General features: G+C 40.5%; 1 protein-coding gene across 1 annotated transcript in view; it reads right to left on the bottom strand.

Moving 5' to 3' along the window:
- Nucleotides 1-20,573, bottom strand: part of METTL3 (methyltransferase 3, N6-adenosine-methyltransferase complex catalytic subunit) — a 34,879-nt gene extending 14,306 nt beyond the window's left edge. Inside the window, exons 1-6 of the mRNA XM_089687038.1 lie at nucleotides 20,377-20,573; nucleotides 17,565-17,773; nucleotides 15,864-16,247; nucleotides 15,391-15,566; nucleotides 8,103-8,319; nucleotides 1,914-2,101 (exon numbers count right to left, since the gene is read on the bottom strand). Coding sequence (XP_089543164.1) covers nucleotides 1,914-2,101; nucleotides 8,103-8,319; nucleotides 15,391-15,566; nucleotides 15,864-16,247; nucleotides 17,565-17,773; nucleotides 20,377-20,482 — 1,280 coding nt within the window. The 5' untranslated portion in view covers nucleotides 20,483-20,573. The remainder of the gene's footprint in view (nucleotides 1-1,913; nucleotides 2,102-8,102; nucleotides 8,320-15,390; nucleotides 15,567-15,863; nucleotides 16,248-17,564; nucleotides 17,774-20,376) is intronic.
- Nucleotides 20,574-21,874: the final 1,301 nt, after the last annotated feature.

Raw genomic sequence — 21,874 nt, 5'->3', positions numbered from 1 at the left:
TAATTCTGTCTCTGATCTATGCAGTCAGTTCCTTTGACCTCATGGCTTTTGCTCTGATACAGTATGCATTGTCAGCTGTGAGGCCTTTTATAGAGAGGTGTGTACCTTTCCAAATCATGTCCAATCAATTTAATTTACCACATGTGGATTCCAATCAAGGTGTAGAAACATCTCAGCAAGGATCCAGAGAAACAGGAGGCACCCGAGTCTAAATGTCAAGTGTTGTTGCAAAAGGTCTGAATACTTATGCCAATGTGATATTTCAGTTTTCCTTTTTCATACATTTGCAAACATTTCTAAAATTCTGTTTTCGCTTTGGCATTATGAGGTACAGCGTGTAGATTTATTAGAAAATTTGAATTTAAACAACTGTAGTATCAGGCTGCAACATGACAATTTTAAAAAGTGAAGGGGGTCTGAAAACTTTATGAATGCACTGTATTGAACTGTCCAAATGTCATTTCTCAAATTGATAAGTCACTCTCATATGTCAAAATCAGAGAAATCAATAGAAATCTCTTTTGTTTTTTTTAAAGGTTATCCATAATCTTGACTGATAACTTGGTCATGATATTTACTTCAGTTAAGGGCAGGCAGGGCTTTCCCTGAAGTTAGACATCCATGCAGGACTGAGCATCGTCACAGCTCAGACATGTGCAATAGGGTAAGAGCTCTAACATGCAGATATGTTAACAAAGAAGTTGCACAATCTAGGTGTGGTCCTTAATGGTCCCCTCTATGCTTGATCAACTAGTTACCTCTACCAGATCTCGTCAATGTACACCACAATACTACAGCATTCTATAGCCAGTATGACTACAAGTTTTGCTACCTCACAGAAATGAACACGTTTGTTGTACACAGAAGGCATAGGAGGGACTCCCTTTATGTCAGAGTTGTGAAATAGACACGGATCCACATGCTTTGGAAATGGCCCAAACTTGTTTGTTACTGGACGCTTATTCTGGACACTGTCAATACTGTCTTTTCTGCTAGTTTACAATTTGACCCTAGGATTTGAGTATTGAGTTGGCAGGATGAAGAACAGTATACTCCATATGTGTATATTGCTGTCATTCGATTATTGTTTAGAGCACATAAACTTGCAGTAAACAAATTGGATTTCACCACTCCGCCCTGAAAGCAAATGATGAATGCCTCACTCAAAAGAAAAATTAGTATACCATCATAGAGGTTGCCCTAGCACATTTTTTAAAAATCTGGGATGCCTGGTGGGAAATTCCATGCTCAGCCCTTACACAGTTGATTCTTGACAGATTACTCAGCTAGACTTATTGTTTCCTTCCTTGGCAACTGAAGATTTTATACACTTATTGTTTGGACAAGAGTCATATGACAGTTAAATACATTTACCATTGTTCTGTTCTTTTATCCCTGTTTAATGATTTTGGAAATTGCATGGCATAAAGATGTCCATTACCAATATTGCCATACCCTTTTTAATAAAAAAAAAAAATAATACTATATAATATACAATTTAAACAACAACACCTTGGAAGACGGTAAATGCTCTTGATGAGCTTATGATGATTCTATATGCTCTTCAGTTGTTCGATCTTATACAGTATATGTTATGTTTATAGTGCACTGAGAGTTTGGAGCACACCGATTGAGTGTGCTCCACCTTCACTATGCTTCTACCAATGCTATGTTATGAACTCCTGCTTTTTGTTTTGTATGTTTTTGTATGAGTCTGTTGTTTTAGGCTTGTTTGTTTTCTACATTTTGATAAATAAACATTATCCTAATAAAAAAAACAAAACAAAATACAAAGAACTTGCAGTGGAAATCAAATGTCTTTTTCTTAAAATAAAAAAAGAAAACATGCAATTCTTATCTTAACCCTTTACAAAAGAGGCCACTTAGTGCTTATAGAAAAAAAGTGGTTTTACCTTCCAGTTACCCAGAGGAACAGGAATCCATCGTCCTGCAGCACTGGAATCTGCAATTTTCTCATCTCATCATCTGTTAAGGTCCCATATGGTAGTTCCATATGAATATCCCATGGTGGGTCAGCCATTACCACAGAGAACTTGCCCAGAATGCTCATGTCCAGGTATCGGATATCACACCGGATCCACTGATTAACAAAGGACCCAAAAATTACACTGGGTAAAGTCAGGCTAATACAGCTATCATGGCTATTAAAGGCTAATGCAATCTACAGCAACCATATTTAGGGGGTAACGTGATAAGTTGCTAGGCAACACCCCCTCTAAGATCTGTGAATGAATAAACTGTCTGCCACCACTGCAGATAAACTTGTGGTTCTCAATGGAGTACAAGTGGCACACTCGTACTCCATAGACACTTTCTCCAGCTCTCCAACTGACATCCAGTACAGAGGTACAGGCAGAGAGCTGAAAGATGTGTCTGCCGGAATCTGACATTACACCGTGGTCCACTGATCATGAGCGTAATACTTTGCAGGTTCCTGTGAAAATATTAATAAATGCACATTTTTTCCCCCTTTTTTTAAAGGTGAATTTAGCCTTTAAATCATACTAGCAGATTTAAATATAAAAATGCTCTACCACACTAGTATCAAAACATGTTCTGATATATAGCTTGCTTCTCACTGCATTAGCTTTATATTCTCAGGGCAGAGCTGATTTAGGGCTTGTGTTGATGGGCTGCAAATCGCCTGCAGATCAAATATTCCTATTACAACTTGTTCACACTTGTGTGGCGATCAGTAGTTTTCTGCACTAGTAACCTGGCAATCTCTGCAAGGGTGCAAAGGAAACAATTGTTTTTATGTGCCCTGTTCACACTTAAATGCAACCTAAGCTTTGGTGCAGAATCTGCAATATATCAGCAATTTTGTCCAGCCTGGCAACTCGCTTGCAGCTGTTTCTATCTGCATTTCAAAAAAAAAAAAAAAAAAAAAGAAGAAAAAGGGAGACAGTGATCTCAGAAGCAAATCATGCCAAACCGATGTAAAAACCCAAAGCCTGGCGACACAGGCCCTTATTCTGCAGCTTTTGTCCACCAACAGAGACTACAGAATCTGAAAGGAGATTATCAACTTTGCTACAAAGCAAGGTAATCTCGAATAAGAGCAGTGAAACAGATTATGGAAAAGATATCAGACTGCAGTTTGACCCATACTCTTGCACATAAATTAGCATTATGTCGATTTAAAACATGCCCAAGAATACTTATTAACTGCGTGTTTTAAAAAAATATCACCAGATAAAAAAAAAGATGGTTAAATCCCACAGGGAACTCTGTGAATGTAGCACTTGTCCCCATTAACATCCGAGCAGTGGATGTTAAAAAAAAAAAAAATATATATATATATATACAGTTGTGTTCAAAATAATAGCAGTCAGACATCACTAATCTGATCAATCACTGTTTTTGGTAGAAATGATATTTCTACATGGCAAATAATTTACTAGAAGGTGTAGGAGAGTAATAGAAATCCAACAGACCCAACAGTCATGACATGCATGCTGCTGATTCTGTGTAATTGAATCACTAATTGAAAGGGGCATGTTCACAATAATAGCAGTGTGGAGTTCTATTAGTGAGGTCAGTCATTCTTTGAAAAACAGGTGGCAATTATTGCCCTTATTTAAGGAAGGAAGGCAGCAAATGTTGTACATGCTGGTTACAGTGCATTTCTCTCTGAAATTCTGAGGAAAATGGGTCGTTCCAGACATTGTTCAGAAGAACAGCGTACCTTGATTAAAAAGTTGATTGGAGAGGGGAAAACATATAAAGAAGTGCAGAAAATGATAGGCTGCTCAGCTAAAATGATTGCAAATGCTTTAAAATGGCAACCAAAACCTGAAAGACGTGGAAGAAAGCGAAAAACTACCATTCGAATGGATAGAAGAATAGCCAAAATGGCAAGGACTCAGCCAACAATCAGCTCCAGGAAGATCAAAGAAGGTGTAAAGTTACCTGTGAGTACTGTTACAATTAGAAGACGCCTATGTGAAGCCAAGCTATCTGCAAGAAGCCCCGCAAAGTCCCACTGTTGACAAAAAGACGTGCTGAAGAGGTTACAATTTGCCAAAGAGCACATTGACTAGCCTAAAGAGAATTGGCGCAACATTTTGTGGACTGATGAAAGTAAGATTGTTCTTTTTGGGTCTAGTGGCCGGAGACAGTTTGTCAGACGACCCCCAAACACTGAATTCAAGCCACAGTACACTGTGAAGACAGTGAAGCATGGTTGCGCAAGCATCATGATATGGGGATGTTTCTCATACTACGGTGTTGGGCCTATTTATCGCATACCAGGGATCATGGATCAGTTTGAATACATCAGAATACTTGAAGAGGTCATGCTGCCTTATGCTGAAGAGGAAATGCCCTTGAAATGGGTGTTCCAACAAGACAACGACCCCAAACACACCAGCAAACATGCAACATCTTGGTTCCAGACCAACAAGATTGACGTTATGGAGTGGCCAGCCCAATCCCCGGATCTTAATCCAATAGAAAACTTGTGGGGTGACATCAAAGATGCAGTTTCTGAGGCAAAACCAAGAAATAGAGAAGAACTGTGGAATGTAGTCCAATCATCCTGGGCTGGAATACCTGTTCACAGGTGCCAGAAGTTGGTTGACTCCATGCAACACAGATGTACAGCAGTTCTCAGAAACAGTGCTTATACAACTAAATATTAATTAAGTGATTCAAAGGAAAGCAAAATCTTCAAACATTTTTCAGTTTATATAGTGAATGTTTGAGTTTGTAAAGAAGAATACAAACACTGCTATTTTTTTGAACAATCTAATATTCACTTTTCTTCAATTGTTTTAGAGGAACAACACAAATTTGATATATTTTTCTTCATGTTTTGATTTGGAATAGAATGTGTAGTGTTCCCAATGCATTTGTGTGTATGGAAATAAAAGCTATTAGAAGGATTTTGAGCTTTATTCACTTTTTTCAACACACTGCTATTATTTTGAACACAACTGTATTTTCTGTAATTTCTGACTATAGCTCCACCTCCCCCCAAAGCCAAAAATATGGGCATTCCAATAGGGACAGAGGATATACAGCTAGCGCTGAGCCCTGCCCTTCTCCATTCTGCAGCACTATCCTCATTTTCCCTGTTCAGTACACAAAGAGTCCAGAACTGCCGTCAGTTATTCAAGGCACAGAGAGAATGGAAATCAACACCTTATGTTGTGAACGACTGTAGCTGGAGAAAAGCACAAGCTGACAACAGCACACACCAGTTACTACACTTGTTCAAGACAGCCTAGTGTAGAACCTGGCTTGTGCTGCTGTCAGCTTGTATTTTTCTGAATGAAATCACTCGTCTCCAGCTGTAATCATTTACAACACAAGATGACAGTTTCTGCTTGCTCTGCTCCCTGATTAGCAGGCTGCAGCTCCAGGCTCAGTGTGAACAGGAGTGATTAGGTGCGTGCTGTGTGTGGTCTCTGTGTGCACTGCCTGTCACATCTTTCCTCTTCAGTGGTCAGCAGAAATCCCTCGTTTGATCAGGGTTGTCAGATAGCTAAGCAGGTGGGCAGGGCTAGCTATAGGACAGCACTGCTTAGCAAGTCTTGAATTAGATGGGGACAGATGCTCCATGCAAAGGATCCCCTGGAGGGAGGTTTTATGATCTGGGGATCGTTAGCTCTTGTGGTAGATGTGTTTTTAGTGAGACATGTCAGTCCGAACTTCAATTTAAATTGGTTGTAAACCCATACATATACCCAGTGAAGTGACTGGCCTCAGGTGATACAAAGACAGATGAAAGAAATCATCTCACATAAGTTGTACTTGCCTATCTGTAGTCTTCTCTTTTCTATATCCGTTCAAAACTATTCAAGATTATAATGCTTGTCTGAGAGTTCAGAAAGAATGAGAGTTCCCACACATACTTGCCACTATCACACCCCTGCCATCATACCCTGTATGAGTACTGTACATTAACCCCTTCACTATCTGATCTCTCTCTGTATGACCTGCACAATCACCAAGCTCCATGTTTTAATCCCTCAATACTGGCAAGTTTCTTCATTTCCAAAAAATTGTGTGAGAAAAAAAAAAAAAAAAGATCACCTTGTGGTATCTACTTAATAAAAAGGCATCATTTTGGGGATTTTTGTACTGCCCTAGCATTTTTATTTTGTACAGTTATAACAGAAAGTAGAGGAAACTGTTTTTTTTTATGGTTTGGTCTTTTTTCCTTTATATAAACATAAAAACATGGTGATTAAATATCACCAAAAAGGTCTGTCTCAATAAATGATATAAAATGAATGTGGGTACAATGTTACATGAATGAGGAACAGTCAAAGTATCACACATCTGAAACTGAAAAATGGTCTGCTAATGAAGGGGGTGAAACATGCTGGTAATGAGGTGAATGAGAATGAAATTAACATTTTGCCAAAAAACTTATTAGTTCTGTACTGAAATAATCATATTTTTCCACAGATACAATGAATTATCATTAGAAAAACACCAGCATTTCTTGCAAGTTTCTTGACATCAACATAGGGGAATGCCTTAAAGGCAAAGTTCATCTTTAAATAAAAAAAATACATGCACATATTTTTTCAGGTAAAAAATGTGCATTTGTAATTAATTTTTTCTGCAGCCTGCAGTCACAATCAGCAGATCATACGTGCAATGTTAGGCTCCTGCAGAATCTAACTATAGCTGTCTTCCCTTACCTCCCATACGGGCAGTCACTGGAGAGCAGGAAGATCCATGAACTATGAGAGCGCTCACTAGTGCCCTTACAGTTCATTGAGCAGACAAGCCGTCTGCTGAAATGGTAGACAGTAGTTCATTCATTCATTCACAGAACTCCACCCACATGGCCATGCACTTTTTAAATTGTGATAGTGGGTGCAAGATACCCCGTCTGCTGTCACAACAGGGGATCAGAGGGGTACAGGGAGGTGCTCTTTAGTAACATGTTACACGCTAAATACAGGTATGACATGTTATCAAAGATGAACTTATCCTTTAAAATTCAGAGGAAAGGGAGAGAGCACTCAGATCTTGCACAATATCAAACTCACTCTTTATTAGTATAAAAGTTGTATAATGCACCCACATTTCAGCAGGTAATACGCAGCTTTGAAATACAGCATGCATCTCTATGAGGGAAGGAACAATGACTACGGTTGAGGACCCTGTGAATGAACAAAGAAATCCTCTATTCCAAAGATTATAGGCAGGTTGGCACAGGAGATCACAAGCACCTGTACTTTCTCTCCACTCTACATCAATGCTACTGCATTGCAATGGTCGGAGCTGGCAGTACTGTATCCCTCCCAGCTCCTGTGAACTCGGTACCCATGGCGATGGGTTTAGGGGGCAGGTATTGGCATGCAGGGCATATATTGAATTTCATAGACTATTAAAAAGAATGGACATATTGGGGGTCTATTTATAAAACATTTGCTTTGACCAGCATTCGAACAGCAGGGGAATTATTATTATAGAGGTGTTTGCACTGCATGCTGTCAAAGGCAAATCCGGTGTCAACGACCAAACAAATGAGTGTGTAGCTAAACATTTATCCATGGTATTACTACTGCTAAATGTGACAGCTTCTTCCTGGTTGTTAGGGAGCCAGCACCTGTTGGCATCCTAATAAGCAGTGACTCATCCCAGCCGCCAGCTTCAGCTGGGGACTTCCAATATTGGGAATAGAAGATCTGTTTGTTAACTCACAGGATCGCTGGCCCCTGGCCCCAGTCAGTGGCCCATGCTGTGTTTCAATGTTGCCTATTAACTGTTGAAATGTAAGTGCATTCTACAATATTTAGACTAATAAAGAGTTTGATATTGTGCCAGATCTGTGCACTCTTTTCTATTTCTCTTTTTTTTGCCAGCGTTAGAAATTAACTACATGCAGTTTTCAATGTGGTTGAAATCAGAAGAAGGGGACATACCCCGAAGGCTTGTCCTCAAAATTGTATGTTAATGCAAATAAAAAAAGTATCACGTCAGTACTCAATTGTTTCTGTTGAAATCACAAAACGCACTCAATAATAAACTTTCTGTATGGAAGACATACAATGCATGAATCAGGAAAAAAATTTAAATATGTGAATATTCTTATAGCAGTCAAACACTAGTGTTACCTGTGAGGGGAAGAGACGACCTACACTTGCATCTCCTACACTCTTAACTAGGGGCATATCTTGACTTGGAGCAGATTCGATCCCAGCTGCTGTTCCTCCAGGCTCAACCCATGCATCAATCTCATAATGAACATATTTACAAGTGTCCATATGGAAACAGGTGTTCAGGAAAGAGCAGTCACCCAGAGACTCATCGGTATGTGGGTTGATGATGCGTCTGGAAAAAAAAACACAACAAAGTCTAGACTTCACATAGTGATTGCTGAATAGAATAGAAAGCAAGGGTTCAATAGCATTTTTAAAGTCGAAGTGTTTCTGCTTTTCTTTACAAAATGGAATAAGTTAGTCATTTTGATGTTACCTTCTCTTAGTAGGGACATTTTGAGACTCTAAAGACATTATGAAACATAAGAAGTTTTAATATCTGATCACACACAAGCAGACCTTTTACATTATACACAGGTCATTTATTTAATGACAAATAATATACAATACCGTCTATGAAAATCAGAACCAGGGATGCACAAATCTTATCGCCTGACGCCCAGGATGTGCAGTTTCAGGCGCCAGGCAGGTGTTTTTTTTTTACATTTAGCCCTGCTGCGGGCAAGTAGCAGGGTTTATACCGGGATGATGCCGGCACCTGCAGGCATCATCCCCATAACCATTTTTTTTAGAGACGGCTAACTAGCAGCAGGATTGCTTTTACAAACAGTGGGAAGGGAATGCCCCCTCCCTCCCAGCTATCCCAACCCACAGGGACACCCAATCGAAAAGCCGGCACTTCTGTCAGCTGATCACAGAGGTAGACAAAGACAGGAACCGCTCTCTTCGACTCTATGATATAGGGAACCACAAGCAATAACCTTACATCACTTCTGGTTTACCTGGAAGCAAAAAGCGCCATTTTAAAAAATTTAAAGCATTTGGTCACACCAATCTTGGTGTGATCAAATGCTTTTAAGGGCAGAGGCAGGATCTGGGGTCTTAAAGACCCCTGATCTCTCCATAAAGAGTACCTGTCTAATGCCTACTGCTGCCACAAGGGATGTTTTCCTTTTAAATAAAAAAAATGTTTAACTGCTTCCCCGCCGCCCTATAGCAGAAATATATATATGATTTTGCAATTCCGGGTAGGGGGCACATGCGCCGCCCTACCGGCACCACCATTGGTGGCTACAGAGGTCAACCACCGAGTCCCGGCTGGAGATTCTCCGCCGGCACCCGGCGATCGCTGAGCAACACTGACAGGAAAAAGACCTGTGTGTAAATAACACAGGTCTCTCTCCTGCCAACAATAACATGTGTATTTCTCTGCAGATGTTAACCTTTTCCTGCCCAGTGTCATTAGTACAGTCTCAGTGCTTTTTATTAGCATTGATCACTGTATTAGTGTCATTGGGATGTCAGTGGCAGTTATTCAGTTCCCCCCCAGTGTCAGAATGACCGCCGCAGTCCTGCTATAAGTCGTTGATCTCCACCTTTACTAGTATAAAAAAAAACTATATATATATATAGCCATTTGTAGACGCTATAACTTTCACATAAACCAATTAATTCACATGTATTGGGATTTTGTTTAGCAAAGACATGTAGCAGAATACATTTTGGCCTAAATTTATGCTGAAATTTGATTTTTAAACTTTTTTTTTATCGGGTATGTTTTATAGCAAAAAAGTAAAAAATATTGTTTCTTTTTCCCCAAAATTATCAGTCTTTTTTGTTTATAGCGCAAAAAATAAAAACTGGACAGAGTTATCAAATACCACCGAAAGAAAGCTCTATTTGTAGGAAAAAAAGGACATGAATTTCATTTATGTACAGTGTTGCATGACCGTGTAATTGTCAGTTAAAGTAAAAAAGCCGTATCACAAAAAATGGCCTGGTCAGGGAGGGGGTAAAGCCTCTGGAGAGCAAGTGGTTGAAGTGCCTCCGTCCCCCCATGCTAGCCTGCAAAGGCTAACGCATGCATCGGTCCAGCACTCAAACAGCACTCGTCCCATACATGTGAGGTATCATTGCAAACATCAGTTCACAGGCAGTAATTCTAGCACCAGATCTTCTTTGTAAGTCTAAAGTGGTAACCTGTAAAGGCATTTAAAGTGTTGCCTATAGATAGTAACATTTAAGACGTCTGTCACCGTTGCACCAGTGTGCACAATTTTAAAGCATGACATGTTTGGTATCTATTTACCCGACGTAACGCAATCTTTTATATTTTGCCAAAACTGGGTTATGTATTGTGTTTTTTTGCATTAAAATAAAAAAAGTGTATTTTTTTCAAACAAATTTGAAAAACCGCTGCGCTAATGAGTGTGACATAAAAAAATAGTAACATCCAGCTATATTTTAAAAAAAATATATAATATTTGGGGATTCTAAGATAGAAAAAAATACTGATTGTTACATGTAAACAAGGGCCAGAAAAAGCTTGATTAGGCTACTCAGCATGCACTTGCACTGAGCACCCAAGTGCTCTTGTGTGTGAGGGTGACCTGAAGGAATAACGTGGTTTTTTTTTCTCACTGGGCCATGCCTCATTTACCCACTCAGCAGATGTGCTTCTGCTGAGCATTAAGACACTCCCCTTTCCTGACAAGCACCCAATCTGTGGGTGCGGTGCTGGAGACAGGCACGGAGGTGAGTTGTAGATAAACAGCGCAATGGTAAAACATGAAAGTCGCCATAAACACCAACCCTTCTCACGTATCAGTAAAAACCTTTTAAATATGGTGTTGGTTAAAATTATTTTTTTTTATCAAGACAAGTAAATTGTTATGAGGGACAAGTAGATTGGGCCCCTGTTTTTCTGTTTTAATTTCCACACCCCTGAGAACTGAAACAATACCAGTAATTTACTAGTTTAGGTTTATTATAAAAATGATATAGTAAACAAATGCACATAATCACAAAATAATAAGCTCTATGTAAAGATACACAACAATGAACGTGTTTACTTCAGAAAAAGACATCACTTGTTAATTACTGGCTGAAGTTTGAATACAGGTTCTATTACTTTAATTACAGACAGTTCTATGGAACTTCACCGGAAGGGGGGTGGATGGAGTGTTGAGTAGCGAGGATAGATATACAATTTTCTAACACCCCTGCTTCCACATTGTATTTTGTACCCGTCTGACTGTACAAGATTTAAACACCACAAAGGTCTATTGAGAAATCTCCAACATTCAAGGAGAAAAGTGCAGGCGACAATTTCTTGTCGATGACGATGCTTGGATCAGTGCTTTGTGTAGCTTCATGTTAAAACCTAATGCACACGGGAGTACCAATCCATACAAGGTCAGCTTCACCTGTACGGGATGCACAGGTATTCTACGCAGACCTGTGCAGGCAACCTGTTCAAATCAATGGCAGGTGGCAATCGCATCCCTGACAGACTGCTATTTGACCATGCACCTGATCCACACGGATGTGCACTTAGGGATGCAGATGGAGATAAATCAAGCATGTACAGGTGAAACTCGAAAAATTAGAATATCGTGCAAAAGTTCATTTATTTCAGTAATGCAACATAAAAGGTGAAACTAATATATGAGATAGACTCATTACATGCCAAGCAAGATAGTTCAAGCCGTGATTTGTCATAATTGTGATGATTATGGCTTACAGCTCATGAAAACCCCAAATCCACAATCTCAGAAAATTAGAATATTATATGCAATCAATAAAACAAGGATTGTACATAGAACAATATCGGACCTCTGAAAAGTATAAGCATGCATACAGTTGTGTTCAAAATAATAGCAGTGTGTTTAAAAAAGTGAATAAAGCTCAAAATCCTTCTAATAGCTTTTATTTCCATACACACAAATGCATTGGGAACACTACACATTCTATTCCAAATCAAAACGAAGAAAAATATATCAAATTTGTGTTGTTCCTCTAAAAAAAGTGAAGAAAAGTGAATATTAGACTGTTCAAAAAAATAGCAGTGTTTGTATTCTTCTTTACAAACTCAAACATTCACTATATAAACTGAAAAATGAAGATTTTGCTTTCCTTTGAATCACTTAATTAATATTTAGTTGTATAAGCACTGTTTCTGAGAACTGCTGTACATCTGTGTTGCATGGAGTCAACCAACTTCTGGCACCTGTGAACAGGTATTCCAGCCCAGGATGATTGGACTACATTCCACAGTTCTTCTCCATTTCTTGGTTTTGCCTCAGAAACTGCATTTTTGATGCCACCCCACAAGTTTTCTATTGGATTAAGATCCGGGGATTGGGCTGGCCACTCCATAACGTCAATCTTGTTGGTCTGGTCTGCGATCATTTTAGCTGAACAGCCTATCATTTTCTGCACTTCTTTATATATTTTCCCCTCTCCAATCAAGGTACGCTGTTCTTCTGAACAATGTCTGGAACGACCCATTTTCCTCAGAATTTCAGAGAGAAATGCACTGTAACTAGCATGTACAACATTTGCTGCCTTCCTCCCTTAAACAAGGGCAATAATTGCCACCTGTTTTTCAAAGAATGAATGACCTCACTAATAGAACTCCACACTGCTATTATTTTGAACATGCCCCTTTCAATTAGTGATTCAATTACACAGAATCAGCAGCATGCATGTCATGACTGTTGGGTCTGTTGGATTTCTATTACTCTACTACACCTGCTAGTAAATTATTTGCCATGTAGAAATATGATTTCTACCAAAAACAGTGATTGATCAGGTTAGTGATGTCTGACTGCTATTATTTTGAACACAACTGTATGTACTCAGTCCTTGGTTTGGGCCTCTTTTGCAGCAATTACTGCCTCAATGCGGCATGGCATGGAAGCTATCAACACTTTTGAATGGCCTTTTCCTGACAATCCTCTCCAGGCTGCGGTCATCCCTGCTGCTTGTGTACCCTTTTCTTCCACACTTCTCACTTCCACATAACTTTCTATTAATGTGCTTTGATACAGCACTTTGGGAACATCCAACTTCTTTTGCAATTATCTTTTGAGGCTTTCCCTCCTTATGAAGGGTGTCAATGATGGTTTTCTGCACAACTGTCAGGTCAACAGTCTTTCCCATGATTGTGATTCCTACTGAACCAGACTGAGAGACCATTTAAAGGCTCAGAAACCCTTTGCAGGTGTTATGGCTTAATTAGCTGATTAGAGTGGGACACTTTGAGCCTAGAATATTGCACCTTTTCACAATATTCTAATTTTCTGAGATTGTGGATTTGGGGTTTTCATGAGCTGTAAGCCATAATCATCACAATTATGACAAATCAGGGCTTGAACTATCTTGCTTTGCATGTAATGAGTCTATCTCATATATTAGTTTCACCTTTTAAGTTGCATTACTGAAATAAATGAACTTTTGCACGATATTCTAATTTTTCGAGTTTCACCTGTATATTAATGACAAAAGACTATTTGATCACTTATAGCCATGTAACTACCTCAACCCACAGTTTCTTATAGACGTTTTTATTTTTTTTCTGTCCTGGTTTATGGAAAACATATTACTGCCCAGTATTTGGTATACCCTGCAAATTTCTTAAAGTGGTTGTAAACCTCTGACATTAAATATTAACAAAGCATATCCCTCTATAGTGTGTACTTGTTTCAATCCAAAGCACTAAGTGTGATTTTTGTCTGCTACCTTATTCATTTGCTATCTGCATGAGTCACTTTTGACAATTTTTCCTGATACCAAAATGTAAAAAAGTGATGGGAGGTAGCATCACTGTTCCTGTGTGCTGTGTGAAGGGGGGGGGGGTCCCTTCTCTTTAATCAGCTCTAACTGAGCTTTGCAGAGTGTAATTTCAGCTCCTCACACCCTTTTTCTGAAAGCTCAGACAAGCTGTATAGATTATACACTTTGAACAGCTGTAGAGAATAGAGAACTGCAGATAGACAGGTACAACTTATATAGAAGGATTTGTTTCATCTCTATGTATCACCAGAGGTTAGTCAACTCACTGGGTATATGTAAGGATTTACAACCACTTTAAAGAAAGTCTTCTAAGAAAATTGTTTGCTTAGAAGATTTACCTGCAAACAGAGACTGGTTATTATTACCCCTCCGGTAGGTGCCAACTCAGGCATTTTACTGAAGGTCTGACATCTATTTAAAGTGTTATTAAAGGCATATTTTTTTAAATGACAAATATGTCATACTTACCTGCTCTGTGCAGTGGTTTTGCAAAGAGCAGCCCTGATCCTCCTCTTCTCAGGTCCCCTGCTGGGACTCCTGCCCCCATAGCAAACAACTTGCTACAGGGGCAATTGAGCCATTCAGACACAGAATGTGGCTCGGCTCTGCCCCCTCCTCATTGGCTCACTGGCTGTGATTGACAGTAGTAGGAACCAATGGCTCTTGCTGCTGTCTCAGCCAACGAGGAGGGAGAGACCCCAGAAAGCATGCACATCGCTGGATTGAGATGGGGCTCAGGAAAGCATTAGGAGTGGCTGGGGGGGCTGCTGCACACAGAAGGTTTTTTACCATCATGCATAGAATGCATTAAGGTAAAAAACCTTGAGACTCTACAACCACTTTAAGGCTCTTCAGCATCTGTCACCCTTCTAAGTGCATCAAATGCCTGGTCCCTAACAGACCACTACAACACTAGTGTTTTCTGTACTGACTTGGCAGCCTGCAGATGAAACAACAGAGAGCGGTGGATGGAGCAGGCATCCAAAACGTCTGGAGTCAGGTAAATATTCTTTTGAAGGGCCTTCTAATAAAAAAAAACAAGAAAAAAAAAACTGGTGACAAAGTCAAAAAGACCAAAAAAGAAGAAGCAAGGCAGTGCAGTTTTCCATACTATATAAAAATACAGGGTCCTTTTGTCGTATTATTGAATCTGTCAAAAGTGATGGTGCCACTTATCCTCCTCCCCACCCCCGCCCCTAACACTTTTGAATGTTTTTTTTTTTTTTAAATGCGGAGCGGGTACTTTTTTGACAGAAATTGCTTCAACTTCCTCATTCTCACCTAGGTGAGAATTACTGCACTCTCCACAACCCGCAGCCTACTGGGACCCTTCACACGTCCCAGGAGGTTGCAGGACCTGTCTCTCTTCGTTGTGTGATCTTGCACATGTGCATTGGGAGCCGGCTGCAATTCCTCAGAAGGCCACAGCCAGCTGCCAAACCCAAAATGGAGGTGCCAACATCCCGCAGCAGTGAAAAGAACTGGCTGTGGGAAGGGAGCGCTGGACTTCAGGGACTAGTAACATCATTTTTAAAGGTCAGCGACTACAGTATTTGTTGCTGCTGACCTTTTTATTTTTCAGATTTTTTCAGCAATATTTCCTTACCTGAAGTGTAGTTTCCGACAAGGAGTGTCTGCTCCAGACGCTCTTATACACTCTTCTTTTGTCCCATAATCACAGAACTCCTGGACCTGAGCTCTCCCACGGGAGCGGAACTTCTCTACAATGGATTGCTCCTTGGCTGTGCTAGTATTGAGCAGCTCCAAGATCTCCTGACTTACCTAACATGTCAAAGGGAAGAAAGACTGAAGGAATGCAAAAAAGAAGAAAAACGTGCACAAAAAACTGCTAATTTCAACCTGCCAACTTATTAAAGGAAATAGAGTAGAAAAATGTACAATAGTCAGTATTAGTCATGGTTTAGAGTAAAATAAAATATTAAATCCAGACCAAAAGTACATACATATTATTGTCTATTTAGTCTGAAGCCATAGCTTGGCACGGTAGAAAAAGTAAAAAATTTACATTTTAGAAATCTCAAAGAGTACGCATGGCCTTGTGAAAAAGCATAAACATACCTTCTTACTTTGCTGTTCTTTAGTGGACTGCTGACTTAGCAAGCTCTCTATTTCCAGGTCCAGATGGGATGCATGTTTGCGGGCCTTCTTATGGGGCTCGGATGGTTTTTTCTCTCCTGAAGTACCAGAGGATGATGCTATAGATGAGGAGGTAGCACCATCCGTCTCCTGTATTCTTCTCTTTTTTGCTCCTGGAGCAGTAGTTTGTCCTTTTCTTTCAGATACAGCTCCCATCATTGCGGAAAGCTTGGAATGGTCAGAATAAATAACTACAGTTGGACGGTCGTTATCTTCATGCTCACCACATTTAACTTCAATAAGCTCCTGAGCAGCAAATTTTTGTAAAAGGCTTTCAACTGCTTGGCGTGACACAGGAAATTCTGGCTGCAACACACAATTTTTATTTCATTATTTATTTATTATATGACAGATCATAGTTGAACTACAAAGCAAGAACAGTTATAACAGATGAAAGTATGAATAAGAAAAACTGAAACGTTGGACACACATTTGGATTTATGTGAGAGCACTCAAATCCTTTTAAATTATATCCATACAAGGAGACAATCAAATCTGAAGGAAAAGGCCAGAATTAGAATTAGAGTAAACAGCCACTTAAACAAACTCCTAAAGTAGATGTAAACCCCATCACTAAATTCTCAATCTTTAATGCATTATGTAATTTAAAAAATTATTTTCAATCTTTTCAAATCTGCAGCTTTAATTTAAATAAAATTTAGCAGTCCTACCATGAAGAGGACATTCTTGTTATAGAGTGACAACACTTGGTCCTGGTCTCCCATGGGTTCCTCTGTGTTGTCACCCTTTCACACACTTCTAATAGAAACTATAAATGGTCATGCTGATGATCAGGCATGTTCCACAGTTGTCACTATTAGGAAACTAGCCCACAGGAATCACCTGCTACATGCTCATGCATGTAGGCTGGAGGTGGCAGCTGGAGATTATAAGCACTGACATATAAATGATTAAATTGTATTTTCAAAAAGGAATAAATATGGCATTTGCTTATGTGCTTTAACAGACTTTCATCCAGTTAGACCTTATAGGGTTAGGGTCAGTAGAGATCTTCAGACCCAATGCTGCCTCAGTACAGATCCCACCCTCACAGCCCTAAATCCCCCCCCTCAGTACAACATCCCCCCCAAGTTCCCCCTCCCCAACAGAGAGCCCCAGTTTGTCCAGATCTTCCCTCTCCCACCCCAAATACAACATCGGTTCAGTGTGAGGGAAGTCCTCTCCTTGGCAGTGTTAGCCTTACTCCGCTCTGAATTGTTGCTGGGATAACAGAAGCAGTGCAAATATAATATGCAATCCAGCATCAAGAAATACAGACAGAAAAAAATGCCAGGCAGTCACTGATTAATCAGCAGACACCCAACTTTTTTTACTGCCAGCTCTGCAGCACCCCCAGATCGTCGGCAAATGGTGCGGACTGCATGCCAGAGGTATGCCTCTGGTCATAGATATATATTAAAAAAACAAGATCTTTAGTTTTCTCGATGGGCAGAAAAAAACAAATTGCCTTATTTTTTACACAGCATAGCCCTGTGCCAGGGATACTTCACAGAGGAGAGCTCTAAATGCAAGCTATGGCACCACAGGGTTCTTGGTATGGAGCTGGGAATCATTTTAGTTTTTACGTGCACAGGTGTGCTTTAACTATGGAGCAGTTCTCACCGTAGCAATAGCATGTTGAATGGATACAGAGTCTGCTGGCAGGACAAGTGACAGATCTGATAGATGATGTAGCAGCTTACTCTCCAATTCAGGATCGGGAATTACTTCTGTTGGTCCACTTGATGGCTTTGAAGTTTGTGGAGGAGCAGAAGGGACTGGGCTATCACTACGCAAACCTGAAGCCAGCCCAGCATCTGGGTTCTGGAGATCTGGAAGAAGAGAAAAATGTAATCACAGATGTTATTACACAGTGGTCTGTGGACAGTTATTGTTTACCAATCTGTGCAATGATTCACAATAATAACATATCTCATTAATAGCAGCCTGCTGAAAGTAATTTTCTGTCATATTTGATATTTTAAACCATTTTATGTATTAATAAAGTCATTATCATTGAAGGATTTTCAAAGCAAATGTCAAGCCAAAAACATGTTTTCTAATTTTGGATAGGGTGAGGAAGAGTTAGAACTCCTGTCAGATTTTTAGTACTATCTGGAACTCCACTGGAGAGATTTCCCCTCATTTCTTACCCTGCCAACAATGTTTCTCCAGGCAAGAAGAAAGGGGGAGGGGGCTAGTTGGGAGGTGCTAAAAAAGCAGCTCAACTGCTTGTTTTTATTGCCCATCAAGTACTAGTGTAAATGAGGCCTAACAGGGTTGGGCTTGGGATTGATCTGAACACTTGAAATTAGCAGTCGTTGCTGGGCCAATGAGGTCCAGGCAGGAGATTCTCCACCCCACAGCTGCACATATACAAATAGGGGTGAGGGATACTCATGACATCATTGACTTAAAATGACCATGTGCCTGTAATAGGCCAATGATCCCCACATCCTTGTGTACCTCACCTACAGGGCTGACAGAGTTCTAATCCTTCCTCACATGATTCAAAACAAGAAAAGTCTTTTTGCCTTGACATACACTTTAGAATAAAAAAAACAAACTGTTCTCCTACTCTTTATACATTGTAGCAGGAATGTTTCATTCCATTTAGGTATTAAGGCTCTGTGCACACTAGTGGTTTTTTAAGCTCCTAGAATCTATTATGAGCATTTTTATGCTTCTTGATGCTAAATAGTGTTATCCATGCACACTATTTTATTGTAGAAGCATTTAGGAACAGAAAAAAAAGTGCTTTCGTAGAGTTTTTGGGAGCGTTTTCCTGGCTGAAAAAACTCTGAAAATTGGAAAACCATTTTAAACACTAACAAAATGCTCCTAACGTCTTTTTTCAAGCATTTTTTTTCTTTACGTACTGTAAAAATGCAAATAAAATGCTAACACCCCTAAGGGGTACTACAAGCTGGCACAAAAAAAAAAGCTATCATCAGCATTTGAGCTCATAAAAAAAAGCTAATGTGCATGCAGCCTAAAGCTGTACTGAGAAAATATTAAGGTTGCAACTGCTCCACCTTCACAAAAAGTTGCCAGGTTGATCCAAACACTTAAAGCCTAAGTTTAGGCAGAGTTTAGAAAAAAACAAAACATCATACTGGATGCTAGTTACATTTAATCTGAAGGGTCCCTTGTGCTGGCTTTCATAGCTGAAATCCTCCATCCCCAATACAACACAGCTGTAATGTTCCAATGCTGCAGGGATTAATATGAGCCAAGGGAAATGCCACTAGCACTTATCAAGAGTGCAGATTATGCCTGCCCTTTCCACTGAGCTCCTCCATTCACAGAACCTATACTACAGCTTCCATGATTGAAAATGTATCTATGAATAGAGAACAGACAGGTGAATGAAAGGTCCATTTCTTCCATTGATAGAACACTTTTCATCCATGGAAGCTATAGCATGGGTTCTATGAATGGAGAAGCTGGGTGGAAAGAGAAGGCATAGTTGGCACTCTTGACAGCACTATCTCAAGGAATACTTTGGAATAAATATAGGTACCATCCCTTGTACTGAAAGCTCTTTTGGCTGTACTTCTGTTTCACACTTCTGTAACCTGTATTCAACCAACAGTAGGCTAAAGTCTGCTGTCATCACTGAGCCAGTCCAGGCTCTGGAGAGATCCCAACTTTATTGCTGGGATCCACCCAGATGCCTGGACCAGCAGCTGGCTCAGCCTCCTAGTGTACCTCTGAGCGCCTGAGATAGCAGCTCCCACCCCCTTGCACAGCCCGGCAGGGCCGAGCTAAGAGCCGGAGACTGACAGCCACCAACTCTCTGATGACTGAGTGATCAGCATTCTTTGATCGTTCAGTTCTTGTTCTTAGAGGAGGCAGAGGACAAATGCAGCCACCTAGGTAAGCGGGTTTGTTTTTTTTTTAAATACTGGACTTCTTAAAAAAAAAAAAGTTTACCCTAAACTTAGGCTTTAAATACTTGAACTAGTGACCCACCGTAGATATTCAGAAAAAGTATAAATGTCATTCTGAATGCTTACTTCTGGCCAGTGATTGAAAAAAGAACAGATCAGAGACAACCAAGCTACTAGCATTTCAGGTTGTCGGACATGGCAACCTCCATATTTCGTTTTATAACAAAAAAAAAAAAAAAAAAAAAAAAAAAAAAAAGAAAAGAAGTGTGAGCAGAGGAAATCCCCTGGCAGCATGGTGAAGGGACTATCAAGCCATCCTACTAAGAACTACTCTGTGCCCACATCCGATCAGACCGTACAGAATGAGAGGAGAGGCAGGCACTCTACATAGCAGAGAAGGGGCAGCTGGAAGAAAAAGGTCACAAATTACTTTGTTTTACGTTTTTATTAGCAAATTAAAAAAAAAACTGTCTGCTGTAACGGAATAAAAGCTGATGCTGTATATCATGCAGACTGGGGAATGAAGGGAGGCAGCACATTACCCAGCACCAGCTGAGAGTTGACATCCTTCCTCCTCCGCTGCAGACGTTCCCGCAGGTAGTCCAGCTGCTTCTTGTGAGCCTGAATGGAGCTCCACGTGTCGGACATAGCGCTAGACACCGTCCTCCGGTGTACCGCAGTCACTTTACACCGCTACACACTGTCTTCCTCGCCGACCGGATGTGTACAACACACACCGGAAGACGCTGCTAGAGTCCTCCGAAATCTCTTCCCCGAACAAGAGAGCTTACCGCTACTGGGTTCCTTAGGGAGACGGCTTGAGAGAATAACCAATAGTAGCGCGCCTTTCATCTGCGTTCCTTCTTGTGCTTCGGAGGGTGTTGAAATGAGAGCTGTGATTGGTTAAGACCTGAAATTGTACCAGAGTCTACGGCGGGGAGTTTGAAGCTCTGTTAGATTGCATGTGTAACAATAGTGTAGCCTTTTTCAACCAGGCTGCCCAGTAGGTTCCCACCTCATCCCTTTAAAACCGAACACATATTATTTACACAGGTTCTGGGGCTAATTTAATACAGATAGGACTCTTAAAGCGGAGTTCCACTCACCCTGTAAAAAAATAAAAGTCAGCAGCTACAAAAACTGTAGCTGCTGAGTTTTAAAAAACAGCCACTCACCTGTCCCATGATCCCGTGGTGTCCTCCCTGCAGCCTATTTCATCGGCCGTCCTGTATTCCAGGAGGCCGGCATCTTCAGTGCGGGCACCCGGCTGTGATAGCTTGTGGCTTCACAGCCGGGTGCCAGCTGCGCATGCGCAAGTAGCACTGCGCTTCATGAATGGTCCTGTAGTCTTCTGGGACCTGTCACGTGTCCCCAAAGACTACAGGGAGGGAGGGTAGGCGATCGGACCAGAAGTGGGAGCGGATACCTGTCAAATTTGGGTACCCGCCCCCCAAAGGTAATCCTCCCCAATCCTTAATGGGGAGCTGAGGAGCGGAACTTCTCCTTTTGGGTGGAGCCCCGCTTTAAGTGAGTTTAACCACTTGCCTACAGGGCACTTATACCCCCTTCCTGCCCAGGCCAATTTCCAGCTTTCAGCGCTGTCGCACTTTGAATGACAATTGCGCGGTCATGCAACACTGTACCCATATGATATTTTTATCATTTTTTTGAGACAGATAGAGCTTTCTTTTGGTGGTATTTAATCACCTCTGGGATTTTTATTTTTTCTTAAACAAACGAAAAAAACACTGAAATTTTTGAAAAAAAAAATGTTTTTTCTTAGTTTTTGTTATACAATTTTGTAAATAAGTGATTTTTCTCCTTCACTGATGTGCGCTAATGAGGCTGGAGTGATGGGCATTGATAGACTGCACTGATGGACACTGATAGGTGGCACTGATGGGCACTGATGAGGAGGGACTGGTAGGTTGCACTGATGGGCATTGACAAGCATCACTGATGGGCACTGAAAGGCAGCACTGATATATGACACTGATATATGGCACTGATAGGCGGCACTGACTGGCACTGATAGGCGGC

Source organism: Staurois parvus, unplaced genomic scaffold (assembly GCF_062004578.1).
Source record: "Staurois parvus isolate SC_StPar_1 unplaced genomic scaffold, SC_StPar_1.0 ptg000415l, whole genome shotgun sequence".
Lineage (NCBI taxonomy): Eukaryota > Metazoa > Chordata > Amphibia > Anura > Ranidae > Staurois > Staurois parvus.
The sequence above is the reverse complement of the archived record's forward strand: the minus strand, read 5'-3'. Positions and strand labels throughout refer to the sequence as shown.